The sequence below is a fragment of the Mesocricetus auratus genome, unplaced genomic scaffold (assembly GCF_017639785.1).
Source record: "Mesocricetus auratus isolate SY011 unplaced genomic scaffold, BCM_Maur_2.0 Super-Scaffold_100028, whole genome shotgun sequence".
Lineage (NCBI taxonomy): Eukaryota > Metazoa > Chordata > Mammalia > Rodentia > Cricetidae > Mesocricetus > Mesocricetus auratus.
The window spans coordinates 4,234,279-4,259,768 of NW_024429209.1; the positions used below are offsets into that span (position 1 = coordinate 4,234,279).

At 43.9% G+C, this 25,490-nt stretch overlaps 1 protein-coding gene across 1 annotated transcript in view; it reads left to right on the forward strand.

The window, feature by feature from the left end:
• Ctnnbl1 (catenin beta like 1) overlaps positions 1-25,490 on the forward strand; it is a 158,152-nt gene that overhangs the window by 90,387 nt on the left and 42,275 nt on the right. The window contains 1 exon segment of the mRNA XM_005082661.4: positions 13,291-13,472. Coding sequence (XP_005082718.1) covers positions 13,291-13,472 — 182 coding nt within the window.

Here is a 25,490-nt window from a genome sequence, read left to right on the forward strand (position 1 = left end):
GATTATTTGTTTTTTTGATATCTAATTTCTTTGGTTCTTTATATATTTATATATTTTGGATATTAGAGCTGTATTGGATGTGGATTTGATAAAAAAAATCTTTTCCCATTCTGTAGGTTTATCCTTTGTCATATTGATAGTGTCCTAGAGAAGCTTTTCAGTTTCATGAGATCCCATTTATTAGTTGTTGATCTTAGTGCCTGCAATTTTGGTATTCTGTTCAGGAAGTAGTCTCCTGTGCCAATGCATTCAAAGCTATTTTCCAGTTTCTCTTCTATCGGGTTCAGTATGTGTGATTTTATGTTGAGATCTGTGATCTACTTGGATCTATTTGCATTCTTCTACTTGCAGACATCCAGTTTGACCAGCTTTGTTGAAGATGCTTTAGTTTTTCCAGTGTGTCTTTGTGGCTTCTTTATCAATAACCAGGTGTCCATAGGTGTGTGGATTTATGTCTTGGTCTTCTTCTATTCAATTCCATTGATCAACAACATGTATGTATTTATACTAATACCATGCGGGTTTTATTACCAAAAATGTGAAGTACAACTTGAAATCAGGAATGGTGATACCTCCAACAGTTCTTTTATTGTTCAGGATTGTTCTAGCTAACCTGATTTTTGGGTTTTGTTTTTGTTTTTTCTATTTTTTTTGTTTGTTTTATGAGACAGGGTTTCTCTGTATTGTTTTGGAGGCTGTCGGTCCAGCCCAGCCTCGAACTCACAGCGATCCGCCTGCCTCTGCTTCCCGAGTGCTGGGATTAAAGGTGTGTGCCACCACCGCCGGCTTTGTTTTTTTTTCTTTTTTCATATGAAATTGAGAATTGTCCATTCAAGGTCTGTAAAGAAATTGTTGACATTTTGATGGGATTGCAATGAATCTACAGCTTACTTTTGGTAAGATGGCCATTTTTACTATGATAATCCTACCAATTCATGAGCATGGGAGATATTTCCATCTTCTGATGTCTTCTTCAGTTTCTTTCTTCAAAGATTAAAATTTTTATCATACAAGTCTTTCACTTGCCTAGTTAGAGTTACTCCAAACTATTTTATATTATTTGAGGCTATTGTGAAGGGTGTTGTTTCCCTGATTTCTTTCTCAGTTCATTTGTCATCTCTATGTGGGAGGGCTACTGTTTTGTTGTTTGTTTGTTTGTTTGTTTAATTAATTAATCTTGTATCCAGCCACTTCATTGAAGGTATTTATCAGCTCTAGAAGTACCCTGATGGAATTTTTAGGATCACTTATGTATACTATCATATCATCTTCAAATAACAATACTTTGTCTTCTTCCTTTCCAATTTGTATCCCCTTGATATCCTTCAGGAGTCTTATTGCTCTAGCTAAAATTTCAAGTACTATATTGAATAGTCGACTTGGAGCAGATAGACTTGTCTTGTTCCTGATTTTAGTGGAATTGCTTTGTGTTTTTTCCATTTTATTTGATGTTGGCTATAAGCTTGCTATAAGTTGCCTTTATTATGTTTAGGCAAGTCTCTTGTATCCCTAATCTCTCCAGGACTTTTATCATGAAGAGGTGTTGTATTTTGTCAAAGACTTTTTCTGCATCTAATAAGATGATCATGTAGCTTTTTTTCTTTCAGTTTATTTTTTTATGGTGGATTACATTGACTGATTTTCATATGTCCTTGCATCTCTGGGATGAAGTGTGTTTGATCATGGTGGATAATATTCTTGATGTGTTCTTGGATTCAGTTTGCAAGTATTTTAGTGAATATTTTTGCATCTTTGTTCATAAGGAAACTTGTTCTGTAATTCTCTTCCTTTGTTGAATCTTTATGTGGTTTGGGTATCGGGATTACTTTGGCTTCATAAAATCAGTTGGACATTGTTCCTTCTGTTTCTGTGTTGTAGAATAGTTTGAGAAGTATTGGTATTAGCTTGTATTTGAAAATTTTGTAGAATTCCACACTCAAATGGTCTGGCCCTGGGCTTTTTGGTTGGGAGACTTAATGACTGCTTCCACTTCTCTATGGGTGTTTTTCTTCCACTGGCTCTGGCTTCAGGGCCAAGGTGTGTTTCTTTGGCTGGCCCTTTTACCCTACAGTCCAAACCTTTATGGCTTTTAGGGTCTCCATTGAGAAGTCAGGTATACTTCTACTAGGTCTGTTACTTGGTCTTTTTCCCCTGCAGCTTTTAATATTCTTTCTTTGTTCTATATGTTTAGTATTTTGTGTTCTGTAAGCGTGTACCTTGGTAGGCATCGCCTTCTGTGATTTTGTTGAACATATTTTCTGGGCCTTTAATCCAGGATTCTTCTCCTGTTCCTATTAGTTGCTCTTTTCATGGTCCCAGATTTTCTGGATTTTTTTTCAGGAATTTTTTAGATTTTGATTTTTAGATTAGCTGATATATCTATTTCTTCTCTCATATCTTCAATGCCTGAGATTCTCTCTTCCATAGCTTGTATTCTGTTGGTGAAGCTTGCTTCTGTAGTTCCTGTTTGCCTGCCTAGATTTTTCATTTCCAGAATATCCTCAGTTTGTGTTTTCTTTATTGTTTTTATTTCCAGTTTCAGGTCTTGAACACTTTATTCATTTGTTTGTTGGCTTTCAATAAGGGATTTATTCATTTCCTCCAATTGTTTGTTTGTGTTTTCCTAAATTTCTTGATTTATTTCCTCTTTTAAAGTCTCTATCATCTTCATATAATTGGTTTTAAGTTGTTTTTGTTCTTTTTTTTTTTAAGGCTTCATCTCTGTTGGAATTCTCAGGGCCTGCTGTCATAAGATAGATGGGCTCTGATGGTGACATATTGCCTTGACTGTTGTTGGTCATGTTCTTAGACTGGCGTCTAGGTGTTACTTCTTTGGATTTTGAGAGAGTGTTGGCTCTGTGTGGCCTGTTCTACTTGTCTGCTTGACTGGTGTGTTCATGGGGAATGCTTGCTGGTGTTGGAGACTGGGGGAAGGGGGAATCTGTGGAGACGGTCTGTTACAGCATTAGAGGTGACTCTGAGGATTGGTTCTAGGGGAACAGAGAGTGGAGAATGTCTGCGGGCAGCCTATCTGGTCTTCTGGCAGGCATGGCCTGTGGTTGAGCAGAGGGTGTCCACTTGAGTTGGGGACTGGGGCATAGCAATGAGATGGGGAGGGGAGGCCATGGGGGCATGGTCTGTGTAATCCACAGGAGGTATGGATTGGGGTAGCATGGTCTGTGTAATCCACAGGAGGTATGGATTGGGGTAGCATGGTCTGTGTAATCCACAGGAGGTGTGGATTGGGGTAGCATGGTCTGTGTAATCCACAGGAGGTATGGATTGGGGTAGCATGGTCTGTGTAATCCACAGGAGGTGTGGATTGGGGTAGCATGGTCTGTGTAATCCACAGGAGGTATGGATTGGGGTAGCATGGTCTGTGTAATCCACAGGAGGTGTGGATTGGGGTAGCATGGTCTGTGTAATCCACAGGAGGTATGGATTGGGGTAGCATGGTCTGTGTAATCCACTGAAAGTATGGATTGGGGTAGCATGGTCTGTGTAATCCACTGGAGGTGTGGATTGGGGTAGCATGGTCTGTGTAATCCACAGGAGGTGTGGATTGGGGTAGCATGGTCTGTGTAATCCACAGGAGGTATGGATTGGGGTAGCATGGTCTGTGTAATCCACAGGAGGTATGGATTGGGGTAGCATGGTCTGTGTAATCCACAGGAGGTATGGATTGGGGTAGCATGGTCTGTGTAATCCACTGAAAGTATGGATTGGGGTAGCATGGTCTGTGTAATCCACTGGAGGTGTGGATTGGGGTAGCATGGTCTGTGTAATCCACAGGAGGTGTGGATTGGGGTAGCATGGTCTGTGTAATCCACAGGAGGTATGGATTGGGGTAGCATGGTCTGTGTAATCCACAGGAGGTATGGATTGGGGTAGCATGGTCTGTGTAATCCACAGGAGGTATGGATTGGGGTAGCATGGTCTGTGTAATCCACAGGAGGTATGGATTGGGGTAGCATGGTCTGTGTAATCCACAGGAGGTGTGGATTGGGGTAGCATGGTCTGTGTAATCCACAGGAGGTATGGATTGGGGTAGCATGGTCTGTGTAATCCACTGAAAGTATGGATTGGGGTAGCATGGTCTGTGTAATCCACTGGAGGTGTGGATTGGGGTAGCATGGTCTGTGTAATCCACAGGAGGTGTGGATTGGGGTAGCATGGTCTGTGTAATCCACAGGAGGTATGGATTGGGGTAGCATGGTCTGTGTAATCCACTGGAGGTGTGGATTGGGGTAGCATGGTCTGTGTAATCCACTAGAGGTATGGATTGGGGTAGCATGGTCTGTGTAATCCACTAGGAGGTATGGATTGGGGTAGGAGGGCAGAGGCTACTGCTAGTGTTCTGTTGCAGTGCTGTGGCCTGGAGGAGCAGAAGTATATCTACATATTTGCCATGGCTTGTGCTCTTCATGAGAGACAAGGAGGATCATGACTTTGAGATTACATAGTGAATAGTTAGACCCAGTCTCCAAAGCAAAGTGTAGAAGTATTTTGTCCAAGAGAGTTAAAACAAAACAAAAGCTGGGCGTTGGTGGCACGCACCTTTAATCCCAGTACTTGGGAGGCAGAGCAGGTGGATCTCTGTGAGTTCGAGACCATCCTGGTCTACAAGAGCTAGTTCCAGGACAGCCTCCAAAACAATATAAAGAAACCCTGTCTTGAAACAAAACAAAACAAAAAACAACAACAACAGTGCCACACACACCCCATCTGCCTTCCAGGGGCAGATGTACATGATTCTATATACATGATTATTATTGTTATATTCTATGACCACATGTAATAATAAAGTATCATACAATTACGTATTGAAAATGTAATTGCATGTGTGTTCTGCTGTTCACAGTTGTCCACTACAGTCCTTGGTGGTGGTCTCATCTGTCTTTCTTCTCATGCTGTATTCTGAATAGGCTTCTTCTACAGTGTGCATTCTGCAGTCATCTCCTCCATTTTATCAGACACGACATTTCCTTCTAGTTATTTAGTTCAGTGTTGGTTAGTACACCGCACTAATCTTTTATGTTATCAGATGTCATGATAGTAGCTGTTTTAATGTCCTCATCTCCCAATTCTGTCATGTAGTAGTTTAGTGATATTTTATAGTGGTAGTTATTGAATTTCAAGTATTGTGAATTTTACCCTGTTGCCTGGGTTTCCTTGTTAGTTTGGGTTTATTTACTTATTTGTGGTGCTAAAGATTGAGCTCAAGACCCTGTGCATTCTGGGTCAGCAATCTACCTCATAATACTTTAGAAACAGATCTTCTCTCCCCTTTTTATAAGTATATGGTATGGTATATGTTCTTGTTGGTGTAGGTATTAGCATTTATGAGACAGATTCACATGCATGGAGGGACAAGAGATTGATGTCAGGTGTCATTTTTCTGTTGATCTTAACTTTATTTTTTGTTTTCCTTTTTTATGTTTTTCCAAGACAGGGTTTCTCTGTGGAACAGCCCTAGCTGTCTTAGAACTCACTTTGTAGACCAGGCTGAACTTGAACTCATAGAGATCCACCTACCTCTGCCTCCCAAGTTCTGGGATTAAAGGCGTGTGCCACCACCGCCAGGCTGGTTTTTTGTTTTTGTATTCTTTAGATGTATGATTAGCATGTATATGTGGTGGTGGTGGCAGTCTATACGTGCCAGGACTTGCATGTAGAGGTCAGAAAACAACTTTGTGGAATTGGTTCTGTCCCTCCACCTTTACATGAGTACAGGGGATTGAACTCAGGTGTCAGGCTTGCACAGACAGCAAGCACTTCTAACCCTGAACCATCTCGCCATTCCTCTGCCTTCATTTTTGAGACCGGGTCTCTCAGCTTCTGCTGATGCTCATGGAATTGGCTAGCCTGGCTGGCCAGTGAGCTTCAGGGATCCTGCCTGTCTCCACCCCTACTTCACTCACCAGCATTGGAGGTTGCAGGCCTGCACCAGAGTGTCTCACTTTTTCTGTGAGTTCTTGGGATCCAAATTCAGGTCCTCATGACTGTACAGCAGACATGTTACCAACTAGCCTTCTTTTCAGCCTCTTCAGGTCCTTTTAAGGGTTCTTTTTAAATCTCCTGGGCAGGACTGACCAGCTGGTAGACTGCGGTGGATTTTGCTGTGTTTCTGAGGTGGGGCCTTCTGCTATGCCCTCCGAGTTCCAGGAATAGTTTGCCCTACCCTTTCAGGCAGCTCCTTTCTGCAGCCCTGGTTGGTGCCCTGAGGACTGGAAGGAGCTCGGAGGTCCCAGCCCAGCACCATGTTCTGGTTCCCTGAGCTGTGGCCTCTAGCAGCAACAGTTTCTACAGACTCACAGCTCCTACTCTACGCTGCTCTGAGTTCTGGAATCTCCTGCAGACTGGCTCACTATGTGTGCTGCCTTGTTTCAAGCCGAGAAACTGTTCTGTTTACCACTGCTCTGTATATTTTCTTGTTGCCCCATTCTTGCTTTAGGAAGGGAAGGAACATAAAAATCCAGTTTTTGTTCCTCCGTTTTAACTCACAGTGCAAGCCCAGCATGTTATATTTTAAAGGTCCATTTTCTTACAATTTGTTGCAGGTAGATAGTAATACAACACAACTCTTAAAATATTGTTTTATATTGATCAACTTTGCTGTTTTGCCCATACCACCTGACCTGTGGAGGACAATACCATCCTCCCAAGACAGTGTCATTCATCAGTCAGGTTTGATGTAGTAGCAACCCGAGATCTTAAGAACTTCCAACAACAGAGACTTTTCACATAGCACCTCTGTAGCTTGCTACTAGAAGTTTGGCTATCTGCATGATTTATTTTGAATCTCAGGCTGAAGGGGCAGAGCTTAATAGGACATGCCATTCACAAAGTGCCCTTCACAAGGTAAAGGGCAAAGCCTATGAGATACAGCGCTCTTTCAGTTTCTCTTCTGAGGATGCATCTGTTACACCCACATCTTGTTGGCTATAGAGAGTCATATGGCCATACCTAGGCAATTATATATTGGTTCATGGGAATTGAATGTAGACAGTATCTAAGGACATTGTATTGATTGCCTGAAACCACTGTTCATTGATAATGTGGGTGAGTGTCCCCCAAAGATCAACCTGGGATGGCACTGTGTAGAGACAATGAAGTCTAATGGGAGGTTCTTAGGTCATTAGAGGTGTGCCTTTAGGTGTGATTGATGCTTTCTAGCTTCTTCCTCCTGCTTTCTGCCTCAGGGACTCATGCAGTTTTGCTTTGCTATGTGTTAGCTCTTACCACCTGGTGCTCTCCACCAGAAGCCCAAAGCAATGAAGTGGAACCTCCAAAACCATGAACTAAATAAACCTTTTTCCTAGAAGTTGATTATTGTTTCAGGTATTTTGCTCTAGTAGTGAGAAGCTGATTATAAAGGCACCTTATAAAGGCTGTTGGATTCATGAAAATGCTGTGTGTGATGAAATGGTCTCATGTTTGGGGGGGGGGTTCCAAAGGAAACACAGTTGTCGTGTGCATTCCAAAGCAAACAGAAGTGATCTTGCACAGGATTAGCCAGATTTCTTGCCAGCATCGGTACATGGTTACCAGTATCTTTTAAAGAATCCTGATCATCTCTTCAATTAATCCTATTGGCCAGAGTTCCAGAAAAGGGTTCTGCTGTTCTTCTCTACCTTTAAAAAGACTGCTTCCGGGTAGTCTCATACAGGAGATTCAGTTGTCGACTATAGATTTAATGATTCTCCTAAGTTTCCCCTCATTCCTGGGTTTTAGACCCATCAGTTCCTAACCGAGGTCCAAGAGGTACCTCGAGTTTAACCAGACTTCTTGGCCCCGTTCATCCCAATCTTTTGCTCGTATGTCCTGTGTCTTAGTCACTGTTCTATTCCTGAGAGATACCATGACCAAGGCAACTCTTTTTTTTTTTAAGATTTATTTATTTAATGTGTACTGGTGTTTTGCCTGTATATATTCTGTGTGAGGGTGTGAGATATCCCCAAACTTTAGTTATAGACAGTTGTGAGCTGCCATGTGGGTACTGGGAATTGAACCCAGGTACTCTGGAAAGAGCAGCCAGTGCTGTTAACTGCTGAGCCATCTCTCCAGACCCCACGGCAACTCTTATTTAAAAATAAATTAATTGGGGATTGCTTACAGCTTTAGAGGTTTAGTCCTTTATCATCATGGCAGGGAGCATGGTAGAAGGATGGTAGCCCTTGTGATCCTGGAGCAATAGCGTCCTGATCTGCAGGCCAGAGAGAACGAGCCTAGTTCTGGCATGGGCTTTTGAAATCACAAAGCACCTCTGTTGACATACTTCCTCCAACAAGGCCACACCTCCTAATCCTTCTAATCTATTCAAATAGTGCTACTCCCTGGTGACTAGGCACTCATATATGAGCCTGTGGGGGCAAATCTTGTTCAAACCTCCACTCCCTGCTCTCTGCCTCTGCTAGTTTCCTTTTTTTCTCCTGTCCCACCTATCTACAGTGGCAGAGCAATCCAAACCCCCCTCCCGCCAAGGCACACAGGCACCTGGTTTCCACTGTGGTGCAGCCTACTCATCCTTTCCCTGGTGTGTACCTGCTCTTGCCCCTGAATATGTGTCGTTTCCTTCTGTTCCCTCTCTGCCTGTCTGGAAACACAGTTCCAGCTCCTGCCCCCTGTCCAGACCTCCTCACTGCACTCTCCCTCCTTTGTCTATACCTCTGCTGCAGGACTCTGCCTTCCTCAGGCTGCCCTCATGCCTCATCTGCTTATTTCCGTCCATATGGACCTAACTCCTCAGAAGCCACGAGCTGGGCTTCGTCTCTGCATTCTTGACTAGATATCTGGCACCTGTTAGGTGTTTCATAAATATTTGAGTAAAGAAAAAATGAGCAAAGAAAATCATATTCGGAATCTGTGTTTGCTACAGAAGTGTCTGGGTATGATAAAGAACAAGCTAATTAAACTACATCAGGAGACACTGCTCCAGCATCTGAGCATACATGAGCAGATAGACAGCAGATGACCCAGCCATTGACCATAGGCACCCAGGTTGTGGATGCTGGTTTTCACATTGGTCCTGGCATGATCGACAACTCGATGAACCCAGACAAGACTAAGATAAACTACTTGTCCTCCAGTAGAATAAATATTTCAAATAAAATCAACCCAAGAAAGTCAGGCCAAACGGCTATTGATTGCTAAAAGCCTGAACTTGAGTACAATGAATATTCCAAAGTTCACCTCCATGCAGCTTGCCTAAATGGTGATCAATACGCAATTACTGCCCCCTTTAAACATGTCCTGAGCTGCCTACCCACAGAAGGGCTTTGCTTTTAAAGTCTTTTGTTTCATGAATTTGCTTAGGCAGGGGAAAAGAAGGGTCTTGGCTCAGCCAGGCTCCTTTGCCTTTAGTATTATAGGCAATCCTATGTCATTTGTGAAATGGTTTCAGTGTATGCTCAACAGAAGCTGAAGGTGCCCTGGTCTGCAATTGTCATTCATTTCAGGATGCCTTTTCCTGAGTGGCTAAACAATGAGTATTCGTAGCTCAGTTTCCTAATTTCTGCCTGCATGATTATCTGCCCTAGCCATAACCTCTGTAAATTCCGGCTTGTAAAGCAGGGTGCAAACGTCTAACTGCAGGGAAAACAAGTAGGTTATTTGTGTAGCCTCCTGCTAGAATTGCTTCCTGAGACAGAAAGTCCTTCCCAGTGGATTTCAAACCCTGTTTGCCTCCTCGTGTTGTTTAAATTTTCATATTTCTCTTAAATAGGCCTTTCTCACCCGCCTGCTGCAGTCAGGCATCTTCTTGTTTCTCATTTACACTACTGCCATAGTCTCTGCCCTGTCCTCCCTGCCCACAAGACCTGCTACTCTGGCCCCTTCATCCCTCTGCTCCTGGGCTAGTGTCCACCTTCTCAGTAGCTGTCGATGCGATGGAGCTGGGATTCCCTAGCAGCACAGCAGGGTCCTGCTGTGACCACATTTGTGCCTGCTGTCACCTTCATTCCTACCTTGTGTTCCCCAACTCTGACACCAGTGCTACCACTCACCCCTGTGTCGACAGGCATCACCTGCCATTTGGCATTTCTGCTGACTTCTAGCAGATGAGCTACTGTTTCCTTTCTCTTAGCATCTTGAATTCCTGTTGTTTTAGGCCTTTAAAATTATTTTTACTATCCGTTCCTTGAACTTAAAAACAAGAAACCAATTTCTAATAGCCGGGTCTAAACAGGCTGAGTTCGCAGTGGCCTTCCTTCTGTCTTCAGTCTCAGGAGCCACAGATTGTTTGGTCCTCTGTGCTGAGGAGAAGAGAGGTAGGACATTGGTTGAGAACCCTGCTTTTTCCTTGTTGCTTTTCTCTGAACACCTCTGTGTCCCCTGGCTTCTTGCAGTTAGAGTGTAAGCTGCAGGTCACAGTGACATCTTTCATCTTTGACAGGAAAGGTGTCTAGCAGATATTGTAGAGGGCCTAACACAGGGACACTTTCCTGATTACTTCACGTTCAATTGGTCTCCCCAGGTGGATGCTACTTTTTGGAGCAGAAGCCTTGTCTTTGTGTCTACCACAGTGCTGAGTAAGTGCTCAGTAAACACTGTGTGTTTGTGTGGTTGATTAACCATCTGTACCCACGTGATTTGCTTCTCTCTATGTCTTGGAGTGTTAGAGAAAGCCATGTAAGATTGTAGGGAGTATTCTCCTGTTGCTTTTATCTTAAATGTCTCCAGAGGCCCAAATGTTGGTGTCCTGAAGGTCCAGTTGCCAGCCTGCTGCACTGCTGGGGCATGGTAGAACCACGAGGTAGGGCCTCATAGGAAGGAATACGGTCTCTGAGGGTATAACCTTGAAGGACATGGAGGGACTTCCAGCACCCTCCCACACACGCACCTGCTTCCTGACCACCATGACATGAGCAGCCCTGTTGCCACACAATCCTATTGTTACATACTGCTTCATATGGATCCAAGTGACTACAGAGTAAAACTCTGAAACAGAATACCCAGAGCTAATACCATACCTAATAGTCAATGAGTGGATACTTTCCTTCCAAGGTTAGCAGCAAGATAAAATGTCTTAGGCATTGGACTGGTGGTTCTAGACAGGGCAGTGAGGCAATGCTATGAAATTAAAAGACATCCAAGATCAGTATAGAAAAATTAATTATATTTCTTGTAATAAACAGTTGAAGCTAAAACGAAGGAATCTATTTATATCAATAGTAAGAATAAAATATCTAAATAATTTTTTAATATCTAAATAAATATAACAGAAGTGTATTTTATTTTATCGGATATTTCTTGACACAGGGATCTTACTATGTAGGTTTGGCTAGCCTGGAACTCACTGTATAGACAAGGCTGGTTTTGATCTAATAGAGAGATCTGCCTGCCTCTGTCTCTGCCTCCTGAATGATGGCATTAAAGGCCTATGCTAGGCTCTCACCATGTAAACCAAACTGGCCTCAGCTCACAGACATCTACTTCCTACATGCTGGGATTAAAAGAATGTATCACACTGCTCCCTGCAAGAAGCACAAATTGAAAATCAACTCACTGCAGTGGTTTGTGCCTATAATCTCAGCCCTTCAGAGTGGAGGCAGGAAGAGTAGGAGTTGAGGCTGGGCTGGACTCAGAGCATCAGTTTTAAACTCTCACATGTGAATGATACTGGGACTTGTGAAAGAATGAATCTGGGCCCTCACCTCACATTCACAATGAATGCAAAAATATCAGAGGCCTACCTATAAGAACTGAGAAGCAAATACAGGGTAAATGTTTATGGCATCAAGTATGGTGTGGTTCCTCAGATATGACAGCAAAAGACAAAATTAGATACATTGAACTCCCTCAAAATGTGAAGTTTTATTCTTCAAATAATACTATTAAGAAGGAAAGGAGCAGGCCAGAGAGCAAGCTCAGCTGTTAAAGGCTAAGGTTCACAATCAAAGCATCAAGAAACTAAGGAGAGTAAGTGGCAGAGTAAGAGGAAATGATTACATCATGGATCTGTTGAGGAACTCAGAAGAAGGCTTAAGTTTTTAAGAAGAACTTTAAGGACAGAAAAATGAAGAGTGCTTACCCTGTTTTAAAATGAGCAAATCATGCTAGGCTTGGTGACACACATCTTTAATCCCGGAGAGCAGACAGGTGGGTAGATCTCTGTGAGTTCAAGGCTAGCCTGTCTATAGTTAGTTCCAGGACATCCAGAGTGACACAGTAAGACCCTGTCTTTAAAAAAAAAAAACATTGAAATAAATGAGCAAAGTATTTAAGGGTGTGTTTTTCTAAAGATGATACACAAATGTCCAAGCATACTAAGTGTTCTTTGACTCTGTTAGTTATCAAAGATTTAAACCAAAACCACAGTGATGGGCTGCAATGAGAGCATGTGCTCTCTGCCAAGTTTCATGACCTAAGTTTGATCTCTGAACCCACATAATGGAAGTGGAAGACTGACTCCCACACATACCATGGCATGTGTGTCCCCCAACATACACACACTGAGATTGCACTGTTCTACCAACTAGGATAACTAGAACCCAAAATTCATAAGTTTTCAAGGTGTGGAGAAATTTGAACCCTTGTCACTGCCCATGAGTGTGTGAAATGGTGTGTCCACTGTGGAGAACATATGTAATAGCATTTGTGGCATCCTGGAGCTCAGGAGCCAGGGAATGGAGACAGGAACAGTCAAAGGGTAGGTGGTTTTCTTACAGGGTCGTGGAAATTCTCTGTGGTTGGTTATTGGATGGTTCCATGTATGTGAGCAAACCAGTAGCATTGAGTTGTACACTTTAAGTGGGCAAATTAAATGATGTGGATTATAGCTAGGAAAAAAGAAATGTTAAACCTTCTGAAATCCTTAGCTTGATGTGCTTCTCTAGTCTTCTGATACATTTCCCACAGAATTGTCATAACATTTCATGAAGAAATTTGAACATTATCCTTTGGAACCGTAAGATTTTATTCTTTAGCAGACATAGTGGGACACACCTTTAATCCTAGCACTCAGGAGGCAGAAGCAGGCAGATCTCAGAGTTCAAGCCCAGCCTGGACTACAGAGGGAGTTCCAGGACAACCATGGCTGCACAGAAAGACCCTGGTAGGGGAGGGTGAGAGAGAGAGAGCAAGAGAATGAATTTATTTTTCCTATTCCAGATTCCCCTATTAACATATGTGATAATTTGCTTAGCTATATCATAACATAAATGTTTTCTTGCTGTGGGGGCATTTTAATTATTGTTTTCATTGAGAGATGTTTGTTTTTTTATCCCAGTAGAATGAGCACATATTTAAAAAAAAAAAAAGTGCTTCTTATGCAATGTCTTTTGATCGTAGAGAGAAGAAGATCTCCCGGAGCAGCGCCCTGAAGGTACTGGACCATGCCATGATTGGACCTGAGGGCACAGACAACTGCCACAAGTTTGTTGACATTCTTGGCTTACGGACTATCTTTCCACTCTTTATGAAGTCTCCCCGGAAGATCAAGAAAGTGGGAACCACAGAGAAGGAACATGAAGGTAGGGTTCACTGCGAGGGCCACTGGGAGAGGTGGGTGAGTCACGCTGAGCAAGAGCTCTTGTCCACTTCTCTGTCTCCTGTTCCCTTCATGGCAAAGCAGCCCAGAGCCCAAGGGTAACCAATGCCTTGGTGGGCCCTGTCTGTGTTTGTTTGAATCCTGGAGGCTCCACATCCTCTGGTCTGTATGAGTGTGCGAGAAGGTTTTGTGTTCTTTGCTGTAATTTGTGGTGAGGTGTCTCTCTGATGGAAGACCCTTTTGAAAAGAGTAATGAGGTGGCAACACATGTCACCTCCGGAGTGGTGCTTTCGTGTATTTCTGTATTAAAGTATGATTCAGCCAACATCAGGAATTGCTGGAATAAACTATTTACAGCCCAGGTTCCCCTTTTTATGTTTCTCCTCCTTGATGGAGCCTACTCCTAGCAGAATGCCGCTGTGAATTGTGAGGCTGTAACCAGAGTAGTTACCGCCAGGCCAGTGTCTTCCTGGCATTGTCTGGTGGCCTGCTGCACCCCTCCCCCAGTAAATAGCTGCAATGCAATCTGGAAGGCCAGCGATTTATGGGCATTGACAGCTCCACTGGAGGCCAGCAGACACTTGCTCCCAAGAATTTACATGGTTGGATGGCTATTTTAAAGTGCAGGAGGGTGAAGAGAGACAGGAAGTAGTGTGTGTGCACGAAAGAGGGGAGAAGCCTGAGCCGCTAGGAGAACTCCCTGGATCTTGCCAAGAGGAGCATGTCTTCCCATAGTTGGGGCGACTTTTTTCCTTGGAGATTGGTAGAGTTGACCTAGGCACCTGCATATCTGTTGTGCCCCTCACCCTCTTGTCTGTGTCTCAAATTTACTTGGCTTTGTCTCCTCAAACTTGGAGTGGTTGAAAGGAGAGTGGTGTGACCTGTCTTTAGAGATCACCCCAGGGATCAGGTCAACTCTCCGGAGGCAGTGGAGAGCCGAGAGGCGGCACTCGGAGACAGAGAACAAGTTAGAGACCTCATCAGATTCCGGTCAGATATTGACCAAGCTAACTGTAAATGAGTTAACCCTGCTGCCAGCCTCTTTTCTATTCCTGGTGGAACTCAGCTGAAAGAGACCCTCGAAGAAGAAATGAGAGGCCCTGGAAATCTAGATAGTTCTGTAGCAGTCACTGCGCTGCCAGGTGTGGTAGTGCTGTGTTATAGGCATTTTTATTTAGGCCTCACAACCAGTGGAGAAGATGAGTTTTTGTGTTTATGCACATGTGTGTGTGTGCATGTGCGTAGAGGCCAGAGAACAGCTTCGGGTGCTGTTCCTCAGCAACTGTTCACCTTGTTCTGTGACACAAAGTCTCTTTTTGGCCTGGGGCTCACTTTCTTGGCTAAGCCAGTGTGGCCAGCAGGCCCCAGGGATCCTCCAACTCTGTCTCTCCAGTACCCACCCTGACTAACTTTTTGTATTAGTTCTGGGAATCAAACTCAGGCCCTCACGCTTGCAAGGCAAGCTCTTTACCAACTGAGCCATCTCCCCTCCCCCATCCCACTCCACCCAGATCCTCCCTGGTCTGAAAAGTAAGGAAGTGAGACTAGTGAGCTAAAAGCTGTAACGTCTGTGCCTTCAGCTTCTGAGGTCTACTTGTCATCTCTGCTTCACACTGCTTGGCCCGTCTGCTGGTTTCTACTGAGAGACTTGACACTGTGCTTTGAGCATGCGTGGAAAGGTGAAGGAAAACAGCCCTGGGCCAGCTCTTGTTCATGTGCAGGGTTCTGAGGAGAGGAAGAAGTGACAGATTCAGTGAGCAGCTGTTTTCCTACTGAAAAATGTGCCCAGTGGCGTGCTGGTGACAGTACATTGCCTTTAGAGTGCCCGCATTAGGAATCTGATAACATTATATTGGGGGGCAATGGCTTGCTAAGACAGCTCCAAGAAGGCATGTTGGACTGTAATGGCTGGTGAGGATGAGCTGTGCATCCTACACACAGTGGCAACCAGAAATAGGAGGCCCAAAGAGAACGCACCGCACTGTGCCTATTGCCAGCCGCCAGCTGCTGCCCCGGCAAACTGGCCCATACGCTTTGAATGGTATGAGGAAGGCTAGACTGGGCATATCATGCCAGGTTTCTTTGCCCTGCCATGTCCCCTGAATGAGTCCTGTATTCTTGTTGCTGTCCATGTCTGCCTGATACAAGTGCACCAGGTTTGTGTGCTATGCCAGAGCACAGTAGCCTCTTGCCATTAGGAATGTTTGTGACTCAGTCCTTCTTAGGCTTCCACAGTGCCCCTTCCTCTACTTCAGTCTCCACTCTCATCGATTATCCTGGCTACCACTTAGTCATCCTTTCTGTCCTTAGTTGGATGTCTCTTACTGGAAGAATAGGCACCCCTGCACTCAGATCCTCCTACTTAGTGGACCTTGGTTCTAGGACTTGGTCGCCTGACACTTGACATTAAACAATCAGGGGGCTTGTCATCTCTGGGTCCTACTGCCTAGCCTGATGCTTGATGTGTAATAAATGCACAGTAAATGTTTGGTGCCTACTTCAATTAGCAACTCCCCTGGAAGACATTACTGAGATCAGGCATAGGTTTGAGCCTCTCCCCGGAACTGTGCGAAGCTGACTGCAGTTCACATTGATGGTTGCCAGTGGTATATGCCTGGAATAAGGGGGTCTTTCATCCAGATTCTTCTGAAATAGAAATTAGGGCTTTTCTAGGCACATTGGATTTTGTCACACTAGCTTGGAGATGATAGTAGAGGTCTCTCTCTGTAGCTGTACTCTCAAGGGCCCTGTATGCACAGAACTTCATCATAGGTAAGGCCTGCCCAGGACAAGCTTCTTGCTGTGATCAGACTCCTAATTAAACATAGCTGGCAGAGTTAGTTCCCCAGTCTGGAAGCTACCTGGAGCTCCCCATTTTCTTTCTAAGCAAGTTTTGGGTTTGTCACACATCCTGGTTGACTTGAGTCCATTCTGGTACAGTCTCATCCCTGTGCCTTCAGGATCTGTCCCCAAGCAACTGAGGTGGCAGTTTAGCTTGGTGTAGTACATGTGGCTTACTACTAATCTTGTGTGATCTGGGCACATTCCTAAATTCTCTCTCTCAGCCTCAGTTTCCCCGTCTATAAAATGATGAGGCCAGAATTTCCCACTCTGGTTACTTATAAGGACCAAGTGAAATGACACACATAGTGAGGCTTCCATTCTGACCGGCTCTACATCTGTGGGCTGGTTCCACCAACTGTGGGTTGAGAATGTGAGTAAAAAGAATTGTCAGTACTGAGCATGTGCAAACTCTTTAGGGTATGGTCATTGTTCCTCAAGCAATATAGTGCAATACTGTCTTATAAAGCATTTACATTGCATTAGGTATTGTAGTGGTCTAGAGATGATTGACTGACTGGCTGACTGACTGACTGACTGATTTGAGACAAGCACCCTTGTCTGGCTTGAAACTGCTATGTAGATCAGGCTAGCCTTGAACTCCTCCTCTTCCTCAGTGCTGTGTACTTCATGCATGACTTGATAATTTAAAGAATGTGGGAGATTGTTCCTGGATTATATACAAATATTGTGCCATTTTATTTAAGGGATTTCATCAGCTGTAGATTTTGGTATCTCTGGCAGCCCTGGGCCTAAGCCCCTCAAGATACCAAGGGATGGCTTTATATGCCTATCATAGACCCTACATTTAAATAGTCAACCTTTGAAAAGGGTTAGCTCTGTCCCACGGCAGAATTACCAGGAGTTTTGTCCACCCATGCTCTGGCCATAGAACCCAGCCTTTCTAGAAGTCTTGGGGAGAGCTTAACAATGGGAGGACTGTGTGATATGCGTGCATACATGTTCTGGTGTGTGCTGGTGTATGTGAGGACCGGGGGTCAATGCCTCCATTGCTCAACACCTAAACCAAGAATTTACCTGTTCAGCAAGATTTCCCGGCTCCAGGGCTCCTCCTGTCTCTGCCTCCCCTTCACTGGGATTACAGGCAAGCACCACATGCATGACTTTTTTACGTGAGTGTTGGGGATTCGAACTCAGATCCTTATGCATGGTAACACTTTACCAAATGAGCCATCTCCCTGACCCCTAGGAAAGCTCCTTCTTGATGGAGAGGTCATGCTGTTTATCATGGTGTCATAAACCAGCTATGGCCCCTCAGGCAACAGGAGAGTGTGAGGAAGAAGAACTTGTAGACTCCAGAGAGAAGGGGAAAACAAAACTACCCTTATAACCTCAAATTGCTGGTAATTGAGTTTCTCTTTCATGAGTTCAGGGTAGAGAAGAAAAAGAATTATTGTAATTGAAATCCATTCAGGTTTGCATAATAAAACCTTCAGAAATAGATCTGGGGAGGCACTTAGTGTGGGGGATGGGTCAGAAAGAATCACTTGCCCTTGAGTGCCGGAATATGACTGGCTGCCTCCACGGATTCATAAAGAATTGCACAGCGTGTATTATCTCCTTGGTATTAACTACTTCAGCATAGGCAGGGAGGAGAAAAGAGCTGGGATCCAGAAATGGCATCTGACCTTTACTTCCCGTCTCTCTTTTAAATTCTTATTAAAATGGGCCCAATTTTCCTTGTATTGCCTCATTAGGTAGGTGAGTTATTGAGTTTGTAGCCGTTCTAGTTAATTGCGCTGTTTTAACATGGTTCCCCTGGAGGCTGTTAAGAGCTTTGAGGGGGTGAGCTCCCAAGCAGTGTAGGTGTGTAGCGCGCTCACTGGGCATGTGCGTGCATTTCCACCTTATCCACAGTGACAGTGGTTGATAACAGGTCAGCAGTTTGAAGAAGACTTTTCTGTTGTCAGGGAAGGGTTTTAAGTGATTGCGATCAACTCCACGTGTCAGGAAACATGTTGATGCCTGAGGCCTCCTGGACTTCTAACACAGCAAAAGAGCAGGCCAGACTTCCATAACACACATCAGACCCTGCCAGGGTCAGATGAGAAAGGGCATGGCTTCTCTGCAGTCAGACAAGAGGGGACTTTGGCCAGCCCAGGGGAAAGGAAGCATTATTAAAGACTCCGGGCAAAGCAAGATGACATGCCATCCTTTGGTGTCAACTTTTGATGGAATTGACACTGTGGTTAAAATAGGACAGAGACGGAGGCTATGGCAGGTTCTGTGTACACAGGAAAGATAGTGGAGCGCCAGTCTTGCAGAATCTGCTCTTCCTGGACTCCCTCTCCAAGTCTCCTGCTTCTCCCTTCCTTCAACCTTCCTGATCACGATAATCAGAGGTGTTCCCTCAGGGCTTTGACCTTCATTTGTCCTTGGCTCCCAGATCCCTGAGCCCTGGTTGGCACAGCCAATCACCCAAATATACTCCCACATATTCAACAGGCCTGTTCTTCCCTGATTCAGTTCTTCTGTCCTTGCGGCCCACAAGTAACCCCACACTCATATGCCAGCCACTACAGCAGTCAACCCCCATGCTTATCTCTACAGTTCCCCACGTGCAATTATCCTAAACTGTGTGACTTCTACCTCACAAGTCTCCACTGTCCGTTGTCCCATCCTTGCCCTTGTCACCTCCCTGAACTTTTCTACAGCCCTAATACCTGCTCCTTGAACCCAGTTCTCAAAGGTGGTAAATGAGCCTGACACTCCAGCTTTTAGTAAACTTCTCGTTTTAGGAAAGGGGCAAATAGGCATGGGGTAAAGATGGTTGTGCAGGTATCAGCCACCCAATTCCATCAGGAATTACAAAGGCCCACATGACAAGAGGACTTACTTCATTATTAAAGATAACAGAGCCAAGGGCCTTAGAGAAGAGGCACCTCTGGTGGGAGATGGTGGCATGGGCAAGGACCATTGGCAAGCTCATTAGTCATCACAGTGTGTAGCATCTACAGGAAGCTTCTACATATCTGACTGATTTTGAGCCTTCCAGTAGCACCTCAGGGTTGTTTCCCTTTCTAAAGGGTAGAAATCATGACCGGAGCATGCCATGGGTGGGTAACCGAATGAGGACCAGACTCCATCCACTTCTGAACACAGACTTCATTTCCCCATGAGCCTTGTGAACAGCTTGCACATTTGTTTTGCTAAGTTAGCTGCAAGAGTTCTTAATCAGAAAACCTTGATTCGTTATAACTTTGGATCATGGTGGTGGGACTCTTATTCAGTTCTTTTTGTTTTGAATGTGAAATGTTTCTTCCCAGGCTTATATGTTGAAAGCTTGGTCCCTAGCTGATGACACTATTTTGGAAATGTGAGAATGTGTAGCCTGACTGGAGAAGTCACTGGAGCTACATTCTGTGGGGCTAAACTTGGTTCCTGTCTCTCTCCTCCTGGCTCTTTCTACTTCCCTGCTACTGTGAGGTGAGCAGTCTTACTTCACCACACCTTCACCTCAGCGTAGTCTAGAAGTGATGGAGCCCACCAGTGTGGACCAAAATCTGAAACAGAGCCAAAGTACATACTTCTCTCCTTAAATTGTGGGTCACGGATATTTTGTCACAGCCTTGAGAACTTTAATGCTATCCTTCAAATCACACAGATGACGAGGAGTAAGTGGCAGTGACTTGGTGAAAGTGTTGTTAGGCATTTGTAGTGTCTGTCACAGTGCTTGGTGCATGATAGTGTTTGGTACATACTGGGTGTGTTCTTTTAAGTTAAAGGGGCCACTCGATGGAGCACGAGCCAAGAGATACATTAACCACGTGGAGCTTATTAAAGGAGGGGAGGGGGGAGAAGAAAGAGAGATGAGAGAAGGGGGGGTGAAGGACAAGAGAGGAGAGCAAAGAGTAAGTGGGCGGGGTCTGTCTTTTAAAGGGGTCCTTTGCACCTGTATGCAGACTAGCACTCATGGAACCCTGGGCTGACCAGAATACTGCCTGAGTGCATTCTGCCAGGTAACAGGGGCAGACCAGCATAATGACTGAATCCTTACAGGGTGAGTCAATAAATGAATTTATGTAGCAACCACATAGTATATGCTGCTGCCATCAAGCTTGGTGGTATTTCAAAGATCACTGAAAACACATTTCTTACCATGTGATCTAACTGGTGTTTCTGCTGAAGAAGCTGCTCATACAAACTTAGTCTCTACGAACAAGCGCACTGCTCACCTTCCTGAGTTATTAGAGGGACTGAGTTGACTTCCCCAGTATGCGTGTCTTATTATTAAATGCTATTTTGTGGTGGGTCATTACATAACACTGACCCCTGGCATCACACTTTGGTTAGTGTGCTACAGCAAAGCTGCTTAAATGTTTTCACTCAAAAATTGTTTATGTAATCCCATATATTACAGTACATGAAATGGGTATAGAAAGTTAACATTTGGGGCTGGGGAGATGGCATGGCAGCTAAGAACACTTGCTACAACTGTTGGGGAGGACCAGAATTTGACTCCCAGCACCTGCTTCAGGTAGTTCACAACTTCCTGTAACTCAGGTTCCAGAGCATCTGACACCTCCACAGGGACTGCATGCCCATGTACACACACACACACACACACACACACACACACACACACACACACACACACACACACACAAATAGATCAATAAATGTCAGTATTTACTGATAATAAATCATAAAGTTACTTTTCAAACATTTTTTATATTTATTTATTATGTATACAGCATCTGTCTGTTTGCCCACAGACCAGAAGAGGGTGCCAGATCTCATTACAGATGGTTGTGAGCTACCATGTGGTTGCTGGGAATTAAACTCAGGTTCTCTGGGAGAACAGCCAATACTCTTAACCTCTGAGCCATCTCTCCAGCCCCATAAAGTTATTTTTAAACAATTTTGTATACGTATAATTTTATCATTTATTGAAGATGAAAATAAATTTGTATGCTAGTAAGATGGATACACATCTTGTGTGAATATTTGATGTAGAGCGTCTTCAGTATTTTTCAGAGTTTAGGTTTTATAATCACCAATGCTGAAAACACTACTTCACATAAACACACTGCACACAGTGCAGAAGAATGTAGGGCCATTTCAGAAATTCTTTTTAATTCTCTCCTAATCCCAAGCCAAAATTCACTAAAGACTTTTTATGAAACTCAAGTCAGCAATTCAAACAAGTTTTTAATATCAAACATTCTAACACAATACAATCAGAAGATATGCTAAATCAATACTTAGATGCTGAGGAATAACAGTAAGAAAATATTGACAGTCTTTGTTTTCCATAATTAAACCATTATGTTTCCATAAGAGCAGAAAATTTTGTATGTGCATGAACTCATAACACACAGTAGTCTTAGACCTACACCAAGGTGTTTCAGGCAGTGTTCTCTGGTATGAGGACATGCTCAGTGCAAAGTGCACATAGGTGTGTTCATCTCCGAGGCTGCTATGAACACACATGAGGGCATGTGCGCGCACACACACACACACACACCGTGCCACCTGGGCAAGTCATGATAGAAACACCTAGGGCTCATTCCTTGTTTGATTTTGATTTTGACTTGCTAGCCATTCAGAAACTCACACAGTAATATGCTCCCAGTTTCATTAGGAGTAGTGCTAGTTATAAGGATGGCTTCTCATTTATGTTCTACTAGCTTGGTAGTTTAAGAAGTATGTGCCTGACAAAGACTTTTTGGTTTCTTGAACCTGCCAGTCTTGGAGCTGGCCAGTATGTGTACCAGTCGTGTGTAGAACATCAGACAAAAACCTTCCCAGAGAGAGTTTACCAGGAAGCCCAAGGTCCTTACTTTTCCATATAACCCATGCCAGAACTTGCAAACTCAATTCATTTTCACCCCAAGCTTAAAAACCACAAGTTAGTTATTTATAATAGAACAGTGAGAAGGAAAGGATGGTGACATTAAACATGTACTAGTGGACCCTTTATGCTGAACAAGGACAAAACACCTTGCTGGTTTGTGATGGGTTTGAAAACCTTGTAACTGAACACTTTCTGGATCAGTACTCTTTCTCTCCCTCCAGCTGCTGTCTCACACTCAACCATGGATGTGCTTGGTTGTGTTGGAGCTTCTCTCATGAGGCTTGCAGGGTGATTTGATGTTGTGATATGGCTTGCTAACTGGCTCAGTTCCTTCAGGATTTATACACAGGACTCTCCCAAGTAGAGCACAGTATTCTTTTGTTTGCCCCTAGGAAGACTGAGAGAGAGGATGCTCTCACCGTCCTGGAGGCTGTGCTTGCCTTTGAGGCCAGGAGGAAACAAGCTATCCACGAATGGGCACAGGCCTTCATAGCTTTAGCAGTTAGACATTTCTCTCTTCCCTCTGAGTTTGTCAGTTGCCAAGCCTCTTGTAACAAGTAAGTGCCAGATGCAAAATTGAGCTAAGGCCATCTTCAAATCCTCTCCCTAAAGCAAGGGCTGCAGGGTCTCCTTGCCCAGGACTAAGGAAGAGGATTGCTTTTACAGGCAGGCTGACCAGCATCAGACCCCAGCTCTTCTCACGGACTGCCTGGTGACCTTTTGTTTGAACTTGAATCCACTCAATAAAGCAGAACTGAAGCGTTATTAAATTATTCTTTATCAATAAAATGTCAGGAGTCAGATACTGGGGTGAGAACCTGAAGGATCAAAGAAGGCACCAGTCCTCTCCTTCTTGCTCTGTTCCTCCATCCAAAAGGGCTGAGAGCCCTCACTGCCCACCTTACTACTTACTTCCTGTCCTATCCTGTCCTATCTATCTACAGTGCTCTAAAACCTCTGTGGCTAGTTTTGGTTGGCTAAGGGCTAGCTCTGCCCTCTGACTCCAACCAAGCTTCATTTGTCAGAACACAACCAAAATCCTATATCACACAATACAGGACTGGTAGAATCTTGCCCGTAGGTTGTACGGAGTAAGGGTTATGAGTGCCCTGTATTGGGATATAGTTACCAATGGTAGCTTCCTTCCAAGATAGTCATCCTACCTCTTCCAGTTTGTGCTTGCATATGGGGTACAAACTCTTTCTCTTGTGTACAAGGCCCCAGTTTTGAACCAATCTGTGCAAAGGCTAGGTGGGTCATAACAGGAATATACCAGAGACATGATAGTTGCTGTATAGTAATGGCCTGTAAGCCTGGGCCTAGTCCATCACTGCCTGGATGACTTGCCAACCTCTCTGTTCTGGTTTCAAGCTCCCATTCTAACCTGCCTTCACTTGGGGTGGGGGGCCAAGGGGTTGGCTTGATTCCTACAGAAATATGCCCCAAGACAGGTTACCAAGGCTTCACGAGCTCTTTCATTAGGCAAACTTTAGGCCCACTTTGGCCAGGCTAGTGTCCTACATGGAAGGTGAACAAACCCACAGCCCAGCTAGCAAGACAGAAACCTGGATTTATGTTACCAGGTAAAAGTGGGACATGAATGCACTCACAGCCCACTGAGAAAATAGATATAAAGCCTGCATTTCTCTGCCAAAGTACCAGGCGGAAGGATGTTTGAGGCCCTGTGAACACAACGTGGGCTGGGAATGGGGTGGGGGGCACTCCACATCTCACCTGAGTAATGAGAGGATTGGTGGAAATTGGAAACAGCCTTACCTCAGAAGTGTGGCCTCCTGAGTCACACATTGGTAGAAGCTGAGTAATTATGTCAGGGGAAAGCACATACAGAAAGACAGAAGGGAAAGCCGACAGTGAGCCTTAAATGTGGCTGCCGTCAGCATCTTGTAGAGCCCTGTATGCCACTTTCTCTCTACCCACGCCTCCCCTGCACCCCCTGGAGTGTGCCCTGAGGCCATGCTGATCCCAGTCTTTGGTGAGTAGGAGATTAGTGCTTTATTCAGAAGTCGGAGCTCTGTGGCCCCTGAGACCATCAGGGACAGGGCACAAGACCTTCTTGGTGCAGAACATATTCATAAGAGTTAGTTCTTGTTGCTGTTATGGTAGCAATTGTATTATTTCATACTAGAAAGAACCTCCCAAATTTTCACAGGTCACAGGTATAGCATTAATTTCCATTTTCTTGGCCATTTAATCTAATTTATCGCAAATTCAGTGTTGAATCCAGAGGGAAGGGAAGAGAACAGTTCTTTTTCCTGTGTTCCCTTCGCATTTTTCATTTTGCCCAGTAGCAGCTTAGCTCTTTTGTGGCATTAGGAGAATTCTCATTATGGACTAGAATTTCTTCTGATGCATTTGTAGTATTGTCAGTAGGAATATGAGTGTTTGCTTATGATCTTGCTTAAATTTTATAGAAATGCTTTGGTGTATAATTGTCCTTCATTGAAATCAAATACCAGCACCATCTAAAGAAGAGCCGGACCACTTTAGGGTTAACTTCTATAATATTTTAAGTGGTCCCAAAATAAAGAATTAACAGGAAGTAGGCAGTTACTAACTATGAACTATGGTTTATTAAAGGTCAACACATAATCCCCGCTGGAACGCTGTTCCTGACATCACTGTTTGAGAGCCGCTTTTATTCTTAATGCTCTAACATACATCCCACTTGGCCAAGTATGGGACCCTGAAATGAACAGGGCCTATTAGAAACTGAGCCTACTGTTTTCCTGTGGTTTCAAAATTGTCTCACCAGATTTTATTTGGCCTTGGTTTTTTTGTTTGTTTGTTTTGTTTTGTTTCACACAATATATTTTGATCATATTCCTTCCCCTTCTCCATTTCCTCCTAGCTCCTCTCCATCTCCATCTTCATGTTTCATGTTTTCTCTATTTATATCTGCATGTCTTTCTAAAAAGAGAAAAGAAACAGTAAAGAAAATTAATAAGACAAAATAACAAAAGTACATACACACACACACACACACCATGAAGTCTGTTTTGTGTTGGCCAACTACTCCTGGACGTGGGTTCTGCCCTAGAATGTAGTTGATAGACCCAGTGATACTCTATTGAAGAAAATGGATTTTTTTCTTTCCCAGCAGATGTCAGTTGCAAACAGCTTCTTGGTTAAGAGTGGGGATTTTTATTCAACAGAACTGATACACATATGAACTCACAGAGACTGTAGCTGCCTTTTTTTTATTTGTTTGTTTGTTTGCTTTGATGTTTTTTCATAAATGAAGGCTCCTCACTTACACAGAGCTGCATGGTGCCATTTTCTGCTCTACCTCTTTCTCTGGAGTCTTGCATAAATAGTCTCCAT